The 22,847-nt window shown below is 26.3% G+C and overlaps 3 protein-coding genes across 7 annotated transcripts in view; 2 read left to right on the forward strand and 1 right to left on the reverse strand.

Annotated features, from left to right (window-relative positions):
* Nucleotides 1-22,847, reverse strand: part of LOC122505832 (myogenesis-regulating glycosidase) — a 387,127-nt gene that overhangs the window by 228,700 nt on the left and 135,580 nt on the right. The gene's annotated exons all lie outside the window — the stretch shown is intronic.
* The window catches only part of LOC122505838 (nucleoside diphosphate kinase homolog 5-like), a 142,991-nt gene that overhangs the window by 69,557 nt on the left and 50,587 nt on the right, over nucleotides 1-22,847 (forward strand). The window lies entirely within an intron of this gene.
* Nucleotides 7,660-20,473, forward strand: LOC122505833 (MATH and LRR domain-containing protein PFE0570w-like). Of its 2 annotated transcripts, none has more exons than XM_043617683.1 (6): nucleotides 7,660-7,737; nucleotides 16,179-16,795; nucleotides 17,091-17,228; nucleotides 17,394-17,562; nucleotides 19,642-19,804; nucleotides 19,884-20,473. In XM_043617683.1, the coding sequence occupies exons 2-6, from the start codon at nucleotides 16,188-16,190 to the stop codon at nucleotides 20,258-20,260; spliced, it is 1,455 nt and encodes a 484-aa protein (XP_043473618.1). In that variant the 5' UTR covers nucleotides 7,660-7,737; nucleotides 16,179-16,187; the 3' UTR covers nucleotides 20,261-20,473. The 2 variants fall into 2 exon arrangements, with proteins under 2 accessions (XP_043473618.1, XP_043473617.1); XM_043617682.1 differs by lacking the exon at nucleotides 7,660-7,737 and adding an exon at nucleotides 13,514-15,032.

Consider the following 22,847-nt stretch of genomic DNA (forward strand, 5'->3'; position numbering starts at 1 on the left):
GATGTGGAATGCACTTTAGCAATTATAAAACCGGAAGCTGTAAATTATCGTAAAGATATTGAGCGTATAATTTACGAAGATGGTTTCGAGGTGCAACAGACGAGATGTTTGCAACTGAGCTTAGAGCAAGCATCGACGTTCTACTCTGATAGCTATGGGCAAATTAATTTTCCTCATCTCGTTGCGTATATGTCTTCCGGACCAATTGTCGCGATGATATTAGGCAAGCATCAGGCCATTCATGAATGGAGAATCTTAATGGGGCCAAAAGAGGCAAATGATTCATTCTTTAATTTCTTCTATATTAATGTTTCTCTAGCTGTTATGTGTAACATTGAATATTTTTCAAATTGAAAATCTCATTTTTCTTTTTAATATTAAATTTACATAATTAAAACTTAATATCAGTAGAGTTGAATTCAAAACTTTCATTAATCTATCATAACTGTTAATTAAAAATGTGATGCTATTCACGGAAAAACCTTTGAGAAGTCTGCCTTCCCACTGTCACAAAATTTCGCTTCTCACTGCATGGAAAGTCTGATCGCCCGCCACTGGGTGCGTAGCATTACCGTTTTCGATAGACAAACTTCCCAAAAAGTTTAGAAAATTACAACTGGGTACGTTGGTCACCCAGTTTGGGAGTGCAGATGAACAAGTTTAGTGGTGGCGCTGACGCATAAGTTTCGGGTGAGCAGACTGCTTAAAGGTTTTTCCGTGTTGAATACTAATCACTGGTTTCAGTTTAAAGTTTTTGTTCAAGTTCATATACATGCTCATGCACAAGTCCAAGTATCAGATAGATACTTGGTTTTCATAGGTACACAAATTCCAACAACAGTAGATAAAACAGTGAAAAATAATGTACGAGAAATCGTAGATGATCACATATGAAAAATTTTTCCATTCTGGAACGATTAGATGTTCATGCACATTTTCTTGACAAATTTTTCTTAAACTGGAACAATATTTTGTTCAAAATTTGAATGCTGCACAGCAGTTTTCTTGATCACTTACGGCTGTGCAGTTTATTCTACAATGCAAGGACAATAAGATTGATTAAAGAGTTACACCACAGTATACATTTAAAAAAAGATTTTTTTATTAGCTTAAAAAATTCTTTGAACCTTCTAGAATAAGAGACAAAAGGTTTTATACATGTCCAAAATTGATTTCATTGAAATTCCAAGCTTTTTTAATGAAAAAGAACTTTACCTTGCAGAAAACATGCATTACGAGAATGGTTCCAGTGCTGCCATTTTGAAATATTTATTAATAAAAATTTGTAATTTTTTACTTGAAAACTTAACCCGGCGAGCGTAAGGTTTAATTTTGTAACACCGAGCGTAAGGCAGGGTATATTTTTTAACCTGCAATGATTTACTATTTGTATATTAAAAAAACCTTGAAATCATGGAAATTTTTTACTATAATTGTTTTATGTTGTCTAGCAATCTAATTTATTAATTTACGATAAATTTTTCATTTGTTTAAACAATTGATTATTTACAGCATTTTCAAATAAAACTGGAAATCAACAAATTTCTATAAAACAATTAACTTTTTTTAGTACTACATATTATTAAATTAATAATCCAAATAAGAAATTTAGTTAAACTGCTTACAACAATTGCATAAAATTGTTTATATAAACAATTCTTGTTATTTATTAACTTTTTGCCCATTGCACCTAAAAAGACACAGTTTTTTTAAATTTGCAACTTATGGAGCAAAACCGGATCATAACCGATAAATATTAAATATCAAATCGATATTTTAGCAATTGTTTAAACAATTACCCATTGTACATAGAAAGATGCAGTTTATTTCTACACTGTAAAGCCTGCAGCCTGCCCAAAATTCTTTCAGTGTAATTTTGCAATTTTCGGACTCCCTTATAATAACCGATAAATATAAAATGTCAAATCGCTACTGAATAAATAACAATTATTTATTTAAACAATTGCTAAAATAGCGATTTGATATTTAACATTTATCGGTAGTAGGGGAGCGTGGGGTAATGGGAGCTTTTAAATTTCACGCACTTAAAAGCCTTCAAATTCGCTGCAATGTCTAGAAAATCTTCTACAACCTTTGTTTATATCATTCAAAAACAAACGATTACATTCTTGACAAATTTTTAGTAAAGACAAGGGAAAATATATTTTTTGAGTTTTCGTTGTAAAATGCAAAATATTTCTAAACATCACCATAAGTAGTTAAAATCGTACTATTTAGTTCTGTTTTTTCATTATATTATAGGTGAATATGTTTAGATATGTATACTTGTATAAAAATCGAAATAATAATAAAATTTGTTTATGTTTTTATTTAAAAAAAAAAAAAAAAAAAATTCTTTGGAGTAATGGGAGAATTAGTGTCAGACCAAAGAATTTTCGTTACTATGTTGCGTCTTTCGTTATTTCTTTGAAAATTGTAAAAGATATCACCTTATGAAAAAACTTTTAATTAAAAAATAATTTTTGGTGGAAAAAATGAAAAATTTAATTTTTTTTCAAAAATTTTTTATTCAATTATAATTTAGGAAAAAATTTATTCTAAGTGTAAAGTTTTGGCTTCATTGTAAGTATTAACACTTTTTTCTATTAGAAAACAAAAAATATTCCTAAAATATAGAAATTTTTTAAATTTCACGTGAAAGCTCCCATTACCCACAAATTGGGTAATCGCAAAAGCTGTATTTTTTTGAAAAATTTTTTTTCTTAAATTTACTTTCTCTTTTTAAGTTTCTAATTAAACATAATTAAAGATAAATAACGAAATGAATAGGAAATAACGAAAACAATGTATTATTATAAAGATAAGTTGGTTTTTTAAATAATTTTCCTTAAGGGGCTCCAATTCCCCCACGCTCCCCTAATCAGTAGGTCCGAATATTACAAAATTAGAAAAAAACTGCATCTTTTTATGTGCAATGGGTAAAAAGTTAATATATCACAACAATTAATTGTTTAAACAATGTTAAATAATAACTATAGCAAATTTAATTTAATATTTTATTTATTAATTTAACATTAAATAATACCAATAAAAGCTGCCAAATTTATTGAAATTTACTGTTCTCTATTTTGTTTTTGGAATTGTTATAAATTAGCGATAATAAATTGTTTAAACAAATGAAAAGTTCATTGTAATAATAGTAAAGTACATTATTTATCCTTAATAACTACTCATAACATTATTACTGTATATTCTTTCCTTACATTAAAAAAGATTATTGAAAAAATGCTTTTTATAGTTTACTCAAAATACAGTTTTTGATATGGGCACAGTATAACTCAAACAATTTCCCCAAAGAAAATGTATATTTTAGAATATATATTTATTATTATTTAAAGTGAAATATTTTCTTTATTCTGTTCAACTGAATCAAAAAATTAAAAAATTGCTTTCTTTATGTAGGAGGAGATTGAATCTTATTTCTATTGGTCTAAAATATGCATTTTCTCATTAGGGTTTGGAACTATATGTTTTAGTTTTTACAAATTTAATATTTTCTCCATTTTATCAACTGAACCAACAAATAAAAAAAACCAATTGGGCGAAAAGTATAGTGGCCAACACTAACCCTGTTTGCCCAGAAAAACTTCTGCATCAACTGTGCAGAAATAAAATAATAATAAATATTATATAATATATTATTATAATATTATAATATATTATATAATATATTATATATTATATTATTATATAATATTATTTATTAAAATAAATAATAGTTTATATATTTGAATTACATATTAAAACAATTTGCCCAAAGGAGGATGTTAAAAAAGGGTCGATTTTTGACCCGAACCGAGAAGTAAATTTCAAGTGAATTTTCAGAACTGACAGAAGTAATTCAAATTTATTTCTAAATTATTTTTTGGACTAGGAATAACTGTTGTGAGTTTTAATATTGACGAAAAAGTCGGAAAATATATGGAAAAATTATGAAAATTGTAACAAATTGAGCTTTGGCAGTCCGAATCAATTTAGAGTTGAATAAAGTTTTCATCTTTTAGTTTTTTCTTCAAATTTTTTACTGACGGGAAAATCGAAAAATCTATGGAAAAATTGAAACAAAAAAAAATAGTAACCAAAAATTAAGCTTTGGTAGTCAAAAACAGTTTAGAGTTGAACAAAGTTAACTGAATTTAGTTCTAAAATGATTTTAGATCTACCATCATATCTAGATTTTTCTTTAATATCGGAAAATGTGTAATAATCGCGGAAAACTCAGGAAAAGTCAAAATTATGTATTGAATTGAAACCTACAACAGTTCCGGGACAAAAAAATAATTTGGAAATGAATTTGAATAACATTTGTCATTTCTGAAATAACATTATTACATAATCCGCGATTTTCACACATTTTCCGATATTAAAGAAAAATCTAGATATGATGGTCGATCTAAAATCATTTTAGAACTAAATTCAGTTAACTTTGTTCAACTCCCCAGGCGGAAAAGTCGGACGAATACCGGATCGTCCAACCGTCTAGCGCCGCCGGTTGAATTGGAGAGTCAATGCCAGTGCAGGCAGTCTGTACCGATTCGGATGAGAATTTCTGCTGGCGCGGTACAAAGTCGGATCCGACTTTGGGTACAGTCTTTCTACTGTCGGCAGTACAGGCGCGGTTCAAGATTTGATCCGACCGCCGGATCAAAATTTATACCACCTCGCAACCGGCGTTGTACTGGCGTTCGTCCGTCTAACGACCCGAGCACAGTCATTCTACCGACTGAGAACTATATAATTTATCTTATTATTAATATATTAATTAATTTAATTTACTTACTTATTTATTGATTTATTATAAATAAATTATAAGTAATATTAAATAAATTTGATTGGATTTATTTAATATTACTTATTTGTTTATTTATTGATAATAAATCAATAAATAAGTGAATTAAAAATTATTGATTAATTAATTTATTAAAAACAATATGCTTAGAATATAGTAATTGTTATTAGTTTTCAAATTAGTTTTATTTTTATATTTGAAAATTTTTTTTATAAATGCGCTTTTAAAAATCTTACCACAAATATGTTTTAAAATCTGACAAGTTTTGCTATTTTTTATAATAAAAATTAATAATAATAAATTTAATCCATCATGCTTAAAACATTTTTTGTATTATTAATTTTTAAAGAGCCGAAACTACATTCGCACTGTCATTCTATTGCAAAATGCGTCCGGCTCGGTGCAGGTTTCAGCCCGCCAAGCACCCGGCGTTGTACTGGCATTCGTCCGTCTTCTAGCAACCAGCGCAGGCCAAATTATATTCTTTATTAAAAATTCAAATAAAAGAAATGTTTAATTAACTATGCAAGGTGAATGTTAATTAATATTTAATATTTCTTTCAAATTAATTACATTCATCTTTTTCTCTTTTTTAAAAACATTTATAAAGTATAAATGAAACGCACTAAGTTACAAATGTTTATTTTAGTTAATTTTGTAATGATTTCGAATAGTTATAAAGTGAAGTGTTCAACTAATTATTCCTAAATAATAAAATAAAGATAAATATTAAAAACATTGAAGATTAAATAAAAATATAATAAAACTTTAAATTTATTTGCATAATATAAATAAAATGCTAAAATATTGAAAAATATTTGAGTAAAAATTATTATTCACTTTATATATAAGTTTTTGTTTAGCGGTATTGTATATTGGCGTTGTTATGCTCACATCCGCAAGCGAGCGAATAGCGTAGTGGTTAGCGTATTAGACTTCGGTGCGTAGATTAGGATAGGCTTTGGCTTCGTATTCCAATGCGAGCGTTTAGAATTTTAATGTGTAAAAAAATGTTAAATGTGTAAAAAATGCTTCAAATGATCTATAAATAAATGTTAATTAACATGCACAATGCATAGTTAATTAAATATTTTTTTTATTTTATTTTTCAATAGAGAATATAATTTGGCCCGCGTCGCTTGCTAGGCGGACGAATGCCAGTAGAACGCCAGTAGAAAGTCATGTTTCGGAACAAAATTTGGCCCGTCCTTGTTGCCAGACGGACGAATGCCGGTACAACGCCGGTTGTTCGGCGGCATCAAACCCAGATAACAATGCGTGTTGGTGCATGTAAGAAGCACAGCGTGCAGACACTGTGTGATTGCAAGAATGGTAGCACGTTGTCCGCATTGACTATTGGAACTCAGTTTGCCCGCACGGTGTGCACACTGAGAATTTTCAATTTGCAGCCTGGCGTGCTGCCAGGATGCCCATCTCTTGCTGTATTTAAGACTTTTACACAAATAATTATTTTTTTAACAAATTAATTTTTTATTTCAGATATTCGATACAGTTTTTTCCTCTTTTTTATTTTCAATACATAGATATATTAAGAATATATTTTAAAAAGTTTTGAAGGGAGCATATCAATTAAATGTTTTTAATAAGTTTTTAAGAAAACAAATTTTTATATCTTTTTATTTTTTAATAAAAAATATTGATTGTTACTACAATCCTTAACTTTATATTTCATAGAAACGTATAAAGTAAAATGTTATTGTATAATGAGGATCATTATAGTCAAAGCATGAGAAAAAAAGTTTAAAGTTCTTATAAGTCTGTTTTTTGAAAACCAGAATTTTTTATCAAGTGAATATTATATCACATAATATATATTATATTATTATAATTATTATTTATAATTATTATTATTATTATTATTATTATTATTTATTATTATTTAATTATTTATTTTATATTATTATTATTTATATTATTATTACATATTTAGTAGTTTTGTTATTATTAAGAAGCTTGTTTGTATTGTTAAAAATCAGAATTTTATTTATTATTACGTTTTCTTTTTTAAACTTTTTTTTAGTTCTTTCTATTTTCTTTTTATAATTCTCCTATATTTTTTACTTTTCCTTTATTTTCTTTTATAACTTCGTTCAATTTGTCTTTTATTTTTCTGTTGTTTTTATTTTATTTACATTTCTTTTTTCTAATTTTTTCTTTTTCATATTTTTTCAGCTATTTTTATTTTTAATTTATTTATTTTATATTATCCTTTCTCATTTTCTTTTTTTAAATTATTTCTATTCTTTCTTTTTGGCATATTTTTTAAGGTATTTCTATTTGATTTATTTTTTGACTTCTTCGTATTTTCTGTTGTTTTTTTATTTTTTATTTTCTGTTTCTTTATTAACTTCATTCTACTTTTTTCTGTAATTTTTTTGAAAACTATTTTCTTAATATTTATTTTTTCTATACTTTATTTTTATAAATTCTTTCTATTTTCCTTCCTATTTTTCTTAATTTTTATTTTATGTATTTTCCAAAACCTGGGACAAAAAAGTTGAAAACCAGAATTTTATATCAAATGACAATCCCTTTACAATATTATTATTTTTTTTACTTATTATTTAGTAATTTTTTATCGTTAAGAAGTTTCTTTGTATTATGAACAATCGGAATAAAAGCAAAAAAAAAAGAAATACAAGTTTGTAAAGTTTTTTTTTATAATTACTTTTGAACTTCGCGCTGTAAATCTGCGCATACTCGAATTATTGTTGAAGGTGTCATGGCGTTGACTTGTTGAATGTACGCGCACATAATATGTTTTGACCGTTTTGACGAAACCGATACTTCGTGGATCGTGCCATCTCCCGTACTTTTTTTATTTGTACCGTGTGTTCGTTTTGACTGAAAGAAGATTTGGAAAATAAACTTTGTGAATTTTGTTTAAACTTCCATTAGACTTCTAGGTAAGTGTAGTTTCTTTAACTTTGAAACGTATAAACTACTTAACCTCAAAATATGTATGTAAACAAATTTTCTATAGCAATTTATTTATACACAATGTGTGTATTTTTGATAAATTTATTTATAAGAAATAAACTATTTTCATTTATAAATAATAAAATTTATCGCAAGAATTCAAGTATATTTTTTATATAATTTTAAGTAAATTATTTGAAATAAGTTAATTATTCTTTTAAATTCTTTTGAATTTTCATAAAATAATTCAAAAAATTCTGCAAAACAAATCAATTATTTTCATAAATAATGAAATTATTCCCTGAAATTCAAATATTTTTATTATCTACTATTTTAAATTTTTGATACAATTTTTTAAAAGGATTCAATTATTTTAAAAAAATGTGAATAAAATTCAAGCAAATATTCAATTTTTTCCATAAAGAATAAAATTTCCCCAAGAATGCCATTATTTAAAACACAATTTTCATAACAATTTTCGAAAAAAATAATAAAATTTTTCGCTGAAATTCAAATATTTTCAATATTTACTACTTTAATAAATATTCAAAAGAATTCAGTTACTTTTATAACGAAATAATAACATTTTGTCAGAGGATTTCGATAATTTATAATAAAATTTTTAATGAATTCCTCGAAAAATGTAATTATTTTCAAAACTATTTTTCAAATTCTTCTAAACAAATCAATTATTTTTCAAAATTTTTGAAAAATCTTTGTCAATAATTCAATTGTTTTCACCAATATAGTGAAATGTTTCGCTGAAATTCAAATATTTTTAATAACTTCTATTTCAAGAAAATTTTTAAAAAGAATTAAATTATTTAAAAAAAACTTAATAAAATTCTTTTCGAAAATTCAAATAAATTGAATAACAAAATTTTCAGGTGAATTCAATTATTTTTAATAACATTTTTTATAAATTTCTCAAAGAATATGTAAATGTTTTCAAAAGTTTTATTAAAATTTCTGGAAAGAAATTCAATTATTCTATCAATTATTTAATTTTGTATTTAAATAATTGGATTCTTGTAAAACTTTCTAATATAAGAATTGAGTTAAAAATGGTTACGATAAAAATGTCGCCGGGAAATATATAATCAAATTATTTACGATTTTTGTGAATCGACTAAAACGATTTTTTCAGTTTGTCATATTTAATTTTTCGACAGCTACTTTTTTAATCTTAAAGATCCTTATTTAAAATTAATTATAATATTATATAATTATGTATATTACATTCCATTAATTATTTATTGTCTACTATATTAATTATATGTAATTAATATATTTAAATATTCGTTAGAAGAAACAATTTTTACTTAAAATTAAAAATGTCAAAATTTCTTAAAATTACATTTTTTTATAAGTTTATTCCGTATTAAAAATAGTCACGTGTAATTTCGTGTGATTGTTTTTACTATAGATAAATTTTGTTTTTTAATTAAAAATTAATTACTTTAACTGTTCTTCACTTTACAGGTCTTCGTTAAAGTATTTTATAAAATCAATCCCTTAAATGTTTTAATGAAAAATCTTCAAATAGAAACTTTAAAGTAAAAAATGTAATAAACATTATTTTCGAAAAAATAAAATATTACTGAAAAATATTATCGTCACATGCCAGGATCCCAGTAGCTACTTTTTGGTATTTGCGTTTCTCTATCGATGGGCATTAAGGGGAGGTTCTCATTGCAAAGGCCAAAATAAACACAAACTTTGACAATTTTTTGCGAGGAGCGGCTATGACTTAGCGATGTAGTTCTTTTTTCTAAATAAAGATACATTCTTGAACTTTTAAAACATATATTTCATTTTAAAAAGAATGCAAAATGGCGGCCAATATGGCGCATCTGGAAAATAATGTTTTTTTAAACATGGAAAACGGTGGGCATTCTACACTGCGCAATTTTTAGTCTAAAACAAAAACTCAAAATTTTTTATAAAGATGACATCCTAAAGAATAGGTTATACCTATAAAATAGTTAAAAAGTTAACAAAATGACAAAATGGCGGATACATTTTTAAAAAAACTGCGTTTTTGCATTATTTTTCTATATTTGACCTCTTGTAAAAATCTCTATTGTTAACAATTTTACCATATTATAGGTATAACCCCAGTAGAATTTAGTTACCTTTAATTAGCCGCAAACCCGAAGTTGATTGATTAAATAGTTTAGACGCTACGATGCCCACCAGTTTGAAAAATCTTGTTTCGAGAAAAGCGTTTAAAAGCGTTTAAAGTTTGAGAAACATTTTTGTGCAATAATTAAATTCTTTCCAATTCTTTGTTCAATTTGCGTATATGATAAATATCTATAGGTATTTAGGGTCACTCTTTACGATTCTGAGGTCAGATTTGCAAAATTTTTAAAAATCGATTCGATTTGCCTGACATTTGTTATTCAGTGCTCGGGATGCCAGTGAGTTCAAGTCTCCATAAAAACGAAAATATTCTTCGGATCAAAAAATCGCTATACGCACATATTCTACATATATATAGCTTTCAAAAAATACAATAAAAAAGAAATAAATTTTTTTGATTCCCGCAATGGGAACCTCCCCTTAATGGGTTAATAATTCTAAACAAAAAGTGGTATAACCTCCTACGAATAGAGCGAAGAACAAACTTTGTACAGAATTTTTTTGCAAAGTAAAATAAAACATTGTGAATACCATAATTTATATAGAAAAAGATTGTCATGCAATGTTTTTTAATTTTCAAAAATTTTATTAATTACAGGTGTGCAAAAAGCTTGAAGCTCGATCGAGTATTTTCGAGCCGGATCGGATCGACTCGGCCATTCGAACTTTTTGCACACCTCAGTTTATTTATTTACTAGCCAAACTATCCGCGCGCAAGCGCGCGGGAATGTTGTATCAGACTGCTTATTTTAAACAATTTAAACTCCATTTTATTTAAAAAAATGTTTAAAGAAATAATTATTATTACCTAACAAAAAGATTGAAATAATTAACTGTGGAAAAAGTTAACAATTATAGAGAATTAAATTTTCATTTTATATTATTTTGAAACTTTAAAGTTTACAAAAAAAATTTAACAAATTCACCTCAGAAATCACTGAATCCGATAAATTAGAAGAAAGTCAGACAAATGGAAGTTCTATTTTGAATTTCTAAATTTTCATGTCAAATTTAACGCATTAGAAACGTATTTTAAGTGAATCCTATAAATTTTGTAAAAAAAATTACTGCTGTTAAACTCTCATGTTGTACGAAGAAAATTGAATCTCGCAAAAATTGTTACATATTTTATACTTTTATTTTCAAAATAATTTTGATTACAAAAATTTTAATTATTCCAAAAATTAAAAAAATAATTATTCATTTAGCTTTTTAAACAAAAAATTCCGTATCTTTTGAAACTACTATAATTGCATAAAATTAAATTAATTGAAAAATGATAAAGTTAAACAACTTTTAATTATAATTTCTTTGGAAAACAAAATATATATAGTATAAATACTAACTACAACTTGCATTAATTATTAAATTACAAGATGTAATATAATATTATAATGATAGCCCCTAAATTTTAATTCTATACGTTGGTTGTTTAATTGAATTTTTAGCTTAATAATTATTATTGCCTCGGCAGGTACCTATGTGTCCATAATTTAATGTCAGCATTATTTAAATATTGGGAATAGGTATTTGATGTAATATATTTTTAATTGAAAAAATTGACAGTATATTCTCATTGATTTGTTGAATATTCTATAAATCACGTATTAATTAAAAACTTGAAAATTAAGACACGTTAAAAGTTTATAAAATAAACATGATATTAGACAATATTTTTATGTAATAAAAAATATAAAAATAAAACTTGTATTAAATTTATTACTATTTTATAAAATATACTTTGATAATTTAAATTTATGTTGTAGTCCTAAATAATATAGTAATTATTTAAAATTATTATGAAAATAATTAATAATTAATAATTTCAAATTATGAAAAATAAAGAGTTTTGGAAGTTAAAAAATTATTAAAAAGTTAAAAAACTAAATATTCTCTAATTAAGAAATTTATGAAAATAACATCCAATTGAATGTAAATGATATCAAATACCTTTTTTCAATATATTGAAATAATGTTAACATTAAATTATAGAAAAGTATTTACCTTTAGAGTGAATGATAGTTGTAAAGCTAAAAATTGAATCAAACACAATAACAGTACTGCCAGATGATTAAAACGACAAATCTTCAGACTTTTCTTATTTATCTTCAGTAATCTTTAAATTAGTCAAAAAACTTTCTTCAGATTTTGGTTATAATTTTTAAATAAAAATAAAATAAATTAATTAATATTGCTGTGTTTGAATCTGTTCGCAATTTGAAAGTAAAAGTTTTCAATGTTTTTAATTTTAAAAATTAATGCACTGAAAATGATTAAATTCTTGCAAACTTTTTATTGAGAAATTTGGAAATAGTTAGTCATTTGATTTTTATAAAAAATTTTTTTAAATAATTCAATTCTTTCCAAAGAATGTTTTATTAAAATTTTTTTAAAATAATTTAATTCTTTCGAAAACTGTTATTAACATTTTTGAAAATAATAAACAAGAATAATTAATTATGTAGGTAGTTAATCTGAAATTAAAAAATTAATGTTTATATTTGAAAATATAAAATTTTTTGATTTGCAAAATAATAAATGGAACAGTAACAATTACTTTAGTAATTAATAATTATTACATTTATTATTATAATCATAAAAACGTAAAGAAAAAAAATTATAATTTATCTTTAAAAAATGGTTTATTTATATTATTTTAATGTTTATAAATATTTTCATTATTACTTGATATATACACAGTCTTCACAAAATTTTCAAACAATCTTCAAGTTTTTACTATATTTTTTCCAATCTGTCAGCAAGGCACAATAATAACATAAACATTGAAAAATTTGACATTTAAAAATATAAAAAATGCCAATACTTAACCCACAAAAATTAATTTTCAAAACAAACAAATGAATGCAGATAATTTGCTAACGGAAAGGAAACTTACGATTATTATAATGTATTTTTTTAGTGCAAAGGTTCGAATGCTGAATTTAAAAAACATTTGAGTTCCGAAATGTCTCGAAAATTTGACAAGAATTTTGAGGATTTGTCTTTGAGACAAAAGAGAAGACGTATTTCTGCACTGCGAGACTCTATTCATAACGGTAATGATGATAGCTCAAATTCCTCAACTTCAGGGAGATCGTTAATTGAACCTTCTTTGGAAGATGGAGAAATTGCTGAAGTGCCAATTGCAGAAGCTTCTTCCGAAATTTCAGATGATGAGCAAAATTTATTGGACGTTACAGATTTATCTGATACAGCAACTGCATCCTCTCACGAAGAACAATCGAAAGAAGATAGTGATGATGATAATGAAGATAATGCTGATGATAATGATGAAAGCGATAACAGCAGTTTAGATAGCCAAAATCCAGTGGATGAAGACATTGCAACAATTTCAAGAAGAAAATTGAAAAATGCATTTTTGAATGCTGGTTTGACACATCAACAAGGAAATAAAATATTACAAACTTTAAGAGAGGAACCATTCAATTTATTACATTTACCTAAAGACAGTAGAACTGTTTTAAATACTCCAACGTTCGTTGCCAGTAGACGTATTCATCAGGTAGCTGGTAGAGAATATCTACATATAGGTTTTAAAGCCAATTTGTTAAAAAAATTAGAGTCAATTAATGAAAATAAATTAACGGAATATATATTAATAGATTTTAGCACAGATGGTGCTCGGTTAAATAAAGAAAACAGTTGTCAAATTTGGCCTCATCAATTTCGAGTAGTAAATATTGTTGACAAAAGACCGATTGTAGTTGGTGTATTCAAAGGAGGACATAAACCTTCAAATGCTCACGACTTTTATGACCCTTTTATCACGGAAGTCGAAGAAGTGATTGCAAATGGTGGCATCGAAATTAAAGGTCGACGACTTCCTTTACGAATAAGATGTTTTATTGCAGATGCTCCAGCTCGCGCTTTGGTATTAAATCACTTTGGACACAACTCATATTTTCCTTGTTCGAAATGTAATGTTGAAGGATTTCATGATGGTCAAATGTTTTATCTTAATATTCGAAACCAACCACGTACAAATGATCAATACAGAAACTGTAGTGATGAAGATCATCATCGTGGTCCAAGTCCCCTATCACGTTTACCAATCGATTTGGTTACCGATGTGCCATTTGAAGTCTTGCATCTAGTCTATCTCGGAAATGTAAAGAAGGTGATTCATGCACATGTAACTGGGACGTTTCCACCATGTGGTAAATTAAATGTTCGAAAATTAGAAATTCTTAATTCAAGGATGATTCAGCTCAAAGAATATTGTCCTTCGGAGTTCAATCGTCAACCAAGAGAAATGACGAAATACAATCAATTCAAAGGAACAGAATTACGTCAATTTTTGCTATACACTTCTTTGGCTGTTTTCTTGAATATTGTGGATGAAGAATATTATCTCCATTTTATGATTCTGCGTTGCGTGATGCGTTTACTCGCTTCTGAAAATATGCCCGATTTTTTGTACGACTTTTGTCAATCATCTCTTGAAAGTTACGTTCGCTTGTGTGAAGGATTGTACGGAGAAAAATTTTATTCATACAACATTCACGGATTGTTGCATGCTGTAGAAGATGCATCACGTTTTGGTCCTATTGATAGTTTTAGCGCATTTTGCTATGAAAACAATATGCCTTTTTTTAGAAAATACGTACGAAAACCTCATCTTCCACTTCAACAAATTTGTAAACGAATGTTTGAATTAAATGATTTTTCAAGTGTGTCAAATCAAGACGAAGTAGAAATTGTACCGTCAATGAATCATACAAAAGGACCTCTACTTGATAATATTCCACGAAATTGCATACAGTTTGAGAAATGTGTCATTAATAAACGTGTCTTTTCCACACAGACGCGTAATAATTGTTTCATTTCAAGGAATGATAAAATTGGATTAATAAAAAATATAATACTTATCAACGACAGTGTTTCATTTATTGTACAATATTTTGACGGTATTCGACAATTGTATGATGTTGGCATACCTTCACAAGCTGTAGGAGATTTTCATTGCTTTAACTTGTCAAATGAATTACATGAACTACCACTCAATGGAGTAAAGTCTAAATGCTACCGTATACCTAAATGGGACAGCAGGGAAAGTCTGGAGGAAAACGTAATTCCGAATGAATGGATATGCTCAGTCCTGTTAACATTCCAAGGGGTATAGCTATATAATTTTTTTTTAAATATGATTAATAATTCTTTTTCATAATGCGGTGCAAAAAAGGGCACTTTTTTGCACCTTGTTATGAAAAATATCGTTCGTAACTAGTGCTAGCAGTTGCCAATTTTTTGAACGAGCACTTTTTTGGAACAAACTGTAGGCGAGGCTTCGCAAAAAAAGTGCTCATTCAAAAATTGACAGCTGCTCGCACTCGTTACGAAATATACTATTTTGTGCTTTAAATTATTAAGAAAAAGTACTATTTATTTTTAGTTTGTTATTTTTCACGAGTAATTGATTTAATGATAAAATATTAAAATATTTCTTATGTGTACATGTATAAACATGCCACAAATTACTTCAAAAGTTGTATCCTGTCTGGGCAGATATATTTTTAATAAAATAAAAACACTTCAGTGGGAAACTTAAGTAACTCATGAAAAATAAGCGTATTTTTAGGAATTCTTTTTTTTTGGCTCAATGAAATAGGTAATCAAAAATATGTGAAATACGTTTGATTGATATGAGTATTCACATTCAAAATATGTATATATCTTTTTAAAAATTTTATTACAAAATGGCGGTTGTGTATCATTTTTTTAAAAGGCGTCTTTTTTTAAGGGTTCCATGGCCGGACAACTATCGTTCTTAATTTTCGATCTGCAAAAAAAACCAAAATGTTTTCATTTTCTATACATCAACAGCTATCGACTTACGTAAGATTTTTTCGATATTTTGGTATTTCGCGAAATGGTACGTGATTGAACAAAAAAGTGCCCATTTGAAAAAGAATCAAAAAATTGTTGATAAAAATAAAAGTAAGTAATATAAAAAATCCTAGGTGTCGATAGTTGTTGATGTATAGAAAATGACAACATTTTCGTTTTTTAGACCAAAAATTAAAGACGCTGTCCGGCCATAAAATCCTAAAAAAAGACGCTTTACAATAAAATGCTGTATAGCCGCCATTTTTTAATAAAATTTTATAAAAAAAACTTATTTTAGACATCAATACTCATGCAATAAAACGTACTTTACAGATTTTTGATGACGATTTCATTGAGAAAAAAATTCCTAAAAATATGCCTATTTTGTCGTAAGTTACTTAGGTTTCCCTTCTTAAAAAAAGAGTCTCTTTTCCAGTGAAAAAGGATGGCGCCCAAGATTCAAAAGCAGTTTGAAGGCCACGGAGCCAAACCACAAAAATCATCCAAGCCCTCAAAACATACAAGCTATGCATCAAACGGAAGACTAGTTACTGCTCCGAGAAGATATTGGACTTCATCGGATGAACCGTCTCGAAAAAGGCCAAGAAAATCGCTCAACTCTGTACACAACGAGATACAAGCTTTAAGTAGTGGTTATAAAGATAATCCCAAATTTGTAATATTGTTGAAGTCGAGTGATAAATTGCTTATGGATTCGCATAAGCCAAAGTCTACACCAAAGAGTAATCAATCCTTATCTCAGATAAAGCAAAATCAGCAAAAAACTCGACCAAGCCAAGTGTTAGAACATCCAAAAAAATTGCCTTTACCTAAAAATACTTCTCCGAGCACAGTATCACCATTGCCAGTAGATCCAAAAACTTCAAATGCAAAGATAACGGGAACTATCTCTGAGTCATCAAAAGATAATGGAAATTCACCATTACCTGATTTGCACAATGAAAACGGAGCTCCTAATACAAGCACCAAGAAAAATAAACCAAAGTCGTCTGACCAAAATCAAAATGTCCCGCCTGTTATTGAAATGAACAAGTAAATATTCATTATAACTTATTTTAGGATACTATATTTTTGTTCTTTTTAAATAAATGTATCGTTTATTTGTATTATAGTTTAATTTATTTTATTAATTTTTAGCTTAACCAATTTGTTTATAAAAATTAACACTTTTTCAAAAAAGAGTATGGTGAAGGTTCAATATTGTTTTAGTTAAAAAATAATACTGTTTTAAATCGTATAATGAATAAGATACACTTATTATTAAACGCTTTTTTCTTTATTTATAAGATAGATATTTTTTAATTTTAAATCTTTTTGGTTATTACAGAAATCTTCATGCTATGGAACAAAACTCCAATTTTCCTCAAGATAATGTGAACATTAATTCCGGACTTCAAATTCCAGCTTGGGAAAGCAACATTTTAGTTCCCGAAAACGTTCTTCTCGACATTACAACCCGTTTACGGTAAGCCAATTATTAGCTCATCAAATATATATATATATATATATATATATATATATATATATATATATATATATATATATATATAATCTAATTATTAATAAGGAGCTTTTTTAAAGAAGATTTAATTAATTGTACAGTATTATAATTTTTTATATGATTATATAGAAATGTTGAAGAGCAGAATTTAGAAATCCTTCCCATCGTTCGTACTCTTAAAGAAGACTCCAAAGTAGTAAAGTCGAATTCGCTTTTTGCACCTCCTCAAGGATATCCCTTAAAAACAATCGAGGAATTTAATTCATTCGAAGATGATGACAATAAAGTGAATGCGTTGGTATGTCTTGTTATTGATTATACTTACTATTTGCACTACATAATTCTTCAGTTTAAAGCAATTAGAAATAAAAACTAATGAGTTATAAATTCAGGGTTGCCACAGGTCAGGAAAGTCAGGGAATAGTCAGGGAAAGTAAAATTGGTCAGGGAAGTCAGGGAAGTCAGGGAAAAGTCAGAAATTTTTACTAAAAGTACTGGAAAAATTAAATTTTTAAAATTCATGAGAAAACTCTGAATTTTTTTTCTTTTTGGCTAGTAAATTATGAAATTACCTCGAATTTTAATACAAAATCTTCAGTTTTTTCTATTTCTGACAATAGTTTCTTTTTAAATAACTTAATTTTTCAAAAACTATCATAAAAATTGGATTTTGGAAAAGTTATAAATGATTAAAGAAATTCAATTATTTTCAAAAGTTACAAAAATTCTTCGCAGAATTTCAATTATGATCAAAATTTTTTTAAAAATTCTCGTCAAAATTTCAATTATCTTTATAAATAATAAAATTCCTCATTGAAATTCAATTATTTTTAAAAATTTTAATAAAATTCTTGTCAAAATTCCACAGGAATTCAATTATTCAATATTTAATAAATTTCTTAGAAATAATTTTATTATTTTCACAAGTAGTAAAATTTTCACAGGAATTCAATTATTTAAAATACAAAATTTCATAAAATTTTCGAAAAATATCAATTATTTAAAAAGATTTTTATAAAATTCGTCGCAAGAATTTAATTATTTAAAAAAATGTAACATAGTTCTTTTCAAGAATTCAATTATTTTTATAAATAATGAAATTCTTCACCGAAGTTCAATTATTTTTATAAACTTGAATAAAATTCGTTGTAAAAATTCAATTATATTTATATAAATAATGAAATTCTTCACAGAAATACAGTTATTTTTATAAATTTGAATAAAATTCGTTGAAACAATTAAATTATTTTCAAAAGTAATAAAATTCTTTACAGAAATCCAATTATGTTCAAAAATTTAAAAAAAAATTCTTGTTAAAATTCCAAGTATCTTTATAAATAATAAAATTCTTCTCTGACATTCAATTATTTTATGAAAATTTTAATAAAATTCTTAGGAAAATTTTAATTATTTTGATAAATAATAAAATTCATCGCAGGATTTTAATTATTTTGTATACAATATTTTAATTAAATTCCTTAATAAATGTAATTATTCTTAAAAAATTTATTAAAATTTGTCAAATGAATTCAATTATTTAAAAATTTATTAATAAAATTCTTTATGAGAATTCAATTTTAACAAACATTTAATTATTCAATAAATTATTTATTTTATAATTTAAATAATTGAATTTTTCTAGAATTTTCTAATAAAAATTGATTTGAAAATGAATTAAAGAATAATCGATTTATTATTATTTATGAAAATAATTGAATTATTGCAACGAATTTTATTACTTTTTTTGAATAATTGAATTTTTTTGTGAAATTGTACTGCTTGTAAAAATAATTGAATTCTTGGGAAGGGTTTATTTTAAGATTTTTGTAAATATTTAACTTATTTTAAAAATTTTTTTGGTAATTTAAATTATTACAAGTTGTTGAATTTCAAAAAGTTTTGAATTTAAATGTTTTGAAGAATTTTAATTCGTACAGAAAAATAATAATGATTAAATATTTATTTAAAAAAGAAGTTATTGATGTTTTTGAAGAATTTTACAATTAAAGAAATTTGTAAATAAATGTAATAGAACATTTTTTTTAGTATCTAATAATTTTTAGAGTGAATCAGAATATTCTTTAGGGTCAGGGAAAAAGTGAAAATTTTGTCTGGAAATCAGGGAAAAGTCAGGGAAAAATAAAATTAAATATTTGTGGCGACCTTGATAAAATTCCATGATTTTAAGATAGTAACTTAAAAAAGGTTTTTTATTTTTGTAAAATTTAAACTTTGTTTTCAATTTCAATTTAAGTTTTTTTCAAATTAAACTTGTTTACTTTTTTTTTAAACTTTTATGATTTTTCTATTAATATTTTCAAAATTAAAAAAAATGTGTAATTATAATAATTTATGAAAATCGCATTTCTTCTCAAAGTACTCAAATTTACGGAAATATGGTGGTACGAAGCTAAGAGAAGCACTGAGCTTTGCTTTCAAATCCAGTATGACTGATGAGCTTGCGACCAAATTCACATGGTATGGTGATTCAGGTGATACAAGAAATTTCGGGGAAACTAAAATGGCTTCGCTTTTATATCGTAAGACAAATTAATCTAATAACTAAATATAGTCATTTACTTTAAAACTTTTTTTAACTTTATATTTGATTTTTTCCAGAGGTGGTAAATAAATGTAAACAGTTTAAGGGTCCGGAAAACTTTACTGAATTTAAGTCAGAAATGACAGAAGTTTTAAGAGCGGCGAAACAGAGATACCGAAACTCCTGCAAAAAGGAAAACCGTACTCCTAAAAATAAAAGTAAAGAACGTGTTCGACCGAAAGAACACAATTTTGAAGATTCGGAAGAAAACGAGGATGGAGAAGATCCTACAACTGATCGAACACAGGACAGCGAGGAAGATGAAACAGATGGTTCTTACGAAGGAGATGATGATGAAGGAGATGATGAAGGAGGTGATTATCTAACAGACGGATCTTACGAAGGAGATCATGATCGATTGCAGAATTTGGTCGAAAAAGGTGAAATAGATTAAGAGAGATTTTTCATTTTTTATATTATTTGAAGGTGCAATTTTTAAAAAGTTGATATATCCATGTAAAAATTGAGATAAGCAGAGATTTTTCTCTATTAATGTTAAATTTAAGAAACAAATTTTTAAAGGATTTTGAATTTCAAAAATATTTTAATCTAACTTCGATGCTTTATAATTTTTATTTTTTTATTGGAAAAAACGACGTAAAGATGTGTAAATCCATAAATTATAATAGACTTTAATTACAATTAAAATATCTTAAATACTAAAAGATTTTATTAGAAAGTTGTTAAAAAAATAACTATCATAGTTTGCAGACTAAATGCATATTTAAATTTATTTATTTTTATTGGTTATTAAAATAAGAGTCCAAAAGTTAATCTAAAAAATATATGTAGTTATTAAAAAGTTATTGAAAAAAGATCTATGATAGTTTGCATACTAAATGCATATTTAAATTTATTTATTCTTATTGCATATTAAAATGAGAGTCCAAAAATTAGTCTAAAAGATTACTATTAGGAAGTTATTGAAAAAAGAACTATCATAGTTTGCATAATATGAAAAAAGTTTAAAAGTCTATTTTGTTTTAGTTGATCTTTAGTTTTTTATGTTTTATAATAACTTCCTTATCAATCAAAAGTGAATGGCTACGAAGACTGATGTAGACGTAACAGATATAATTATTTATTTGTTGTATTTAAAATACTAAACTGCTTGTTTTGAAAAATATATTTGTATTCGTTTTTTGCTTATTTAATTATTGTTACTGTAAGAAACGCATTATTACCTAGATTTGTAAACATTACTGTAATAAATTATATTGTTCGTAATAAATTACAATTGACTTACAATAAATGTATACCCATTATTATTATAATATTATTAATGTTTTAAGATGGAATATATCATTAGTATCTTTAAATTTATATTTTGATAAGATTTCATGGCTAGTTAAAGTATTTAAGCCCGAAATTTGGTAGACTTTGCTATAGAAAATTTCTACCACATTAAAAAATTCTGTAAGCAACATTAATACAATTTAGTGAATAATTATTTAAGTGTGCCATAAATATGTAATAAACAAGGTATTAAAGCATCTAAAATGATAAAAAAGCTAAAATTTTGGATTGACATTAAGGTAACACACGTGATATCACGCATGCTGCACGCATATGCTGCACGCATGCAATGCATATGCCACGCATATGAGGACGCATATGTTTGCACTGTTGCCCTCACGACATAACACGTCGTGCGCTCATAATGCTGGCATGATGGAATCACATTGCTATCTGGGAAATCTGTACCGAGCCAGGCGCGCAGCCACTACAACACATTGTCAGGTTCCAGTACAATGTCTGCACCGCTCCGGTCGTCAGGCGGATCCATGCCAGTACAGTCTTACCGACGTCTGTACAGGCGCGGTACCCTGCTAGTGGGAAATTTGCGCCTGGGTCTAAACTGTTTTTGACTACCAAAGCTCAATTTTTGGTTACAATTTTTTTTGTTTCGATTTATCCATACATAAACTTTATTTAACTCTAAGTTGATTCTGACTGCCAAATCTCAATTTGTTACAATTTTCATAATTTTTCCATATATTTTCCGACTTTTTCGTTAATATTAAAACTCACAACAGTTATTCCTAGTCCAAAAAATAATTTAGAAATGAATTTGAATTACTTCTGTCAGTTCTGAAACAACGTAAATAGATTATTTTTATTATTTTGACTTTTCCTGAGTTTTCCGAGATTTTCACACATTCTTCGGACATCAGAGAAAAGTCTAGATATCATTATAGATATAAAATTGTTTTGTAATTAGTCTAAATTAACTTTACTCTACCCTAAACCAATTCTGACCACTTAAAAAGAATTTGTTGCATTTCTCAAGGGATTTTCATAAATTTTCCGACAGTAACCAAGCATGTGGCAGTTATTTGTAGACCAGAAAATATTTTAAAATATTTTATGATGTTTTTATCCCTTTTGCTCTTATTCCAACTTAATTCTTATTTTTCGGACTTTTCATGGTTTTTCCTCATTTTCACCACTTTTCCGAGCGTATGGGGGAAATGAAGGTTACTACTCGATTCCTGGGCTCAAAATGTATAAGGATTCACTTGAAATTTACTTCTCGGTTCGGGGGAAAAATCGACCCTTTTTTAACATCCTCCTTTATTCTTATAGTTTATTAAAAAAATTTCATTTTATCAAAATAAAATTTTTAATACAAATTTGTAAAAAAATTTTGGGCAAATATTTTTATTTATGTTGTGCAATCTTATATTCATATTGTATAACCAGAATCGACAAGAAATATCCAGATACATAAAAGGCAGTTTTTGCAAATTTTCAAGGAAACTATTGATTATATAAAAAAGGATTCTATAAAAAATATTCCTTTTTTAATATCTATAACTTTTGTATGAAGAGTTTTAAGAAAATTAAAATTTTTGAAGTGAAATTGAATTTTTGTTATTTTAAAAAGAAAAATCGAAGTTTCTCAAAAAGGGCTCCGGCGATTACTTTAATTTTTGTTGCAAAACCATCTGTTTACACTCTAGAATTAAAATTCACAAGAA

The sequence above is a fragment of the Leptopilina heterotoma genome, unplaced genomic scaffold (assembly GCF_015476425.1).
Source record: "Leptopilina heterotoma isolate Lh14 unplaced genomic scaffold, ASM1547642v1 Lhet_373, whole genome shotgun sequence".
In the NCBI taxonomy this organism is placed as follows: Eukaryota; Metazoa; Arthropoda; class Insecta; order Hymenoptera; family Figitidae; genus Leptopilina; species Leptopilina heterotoma.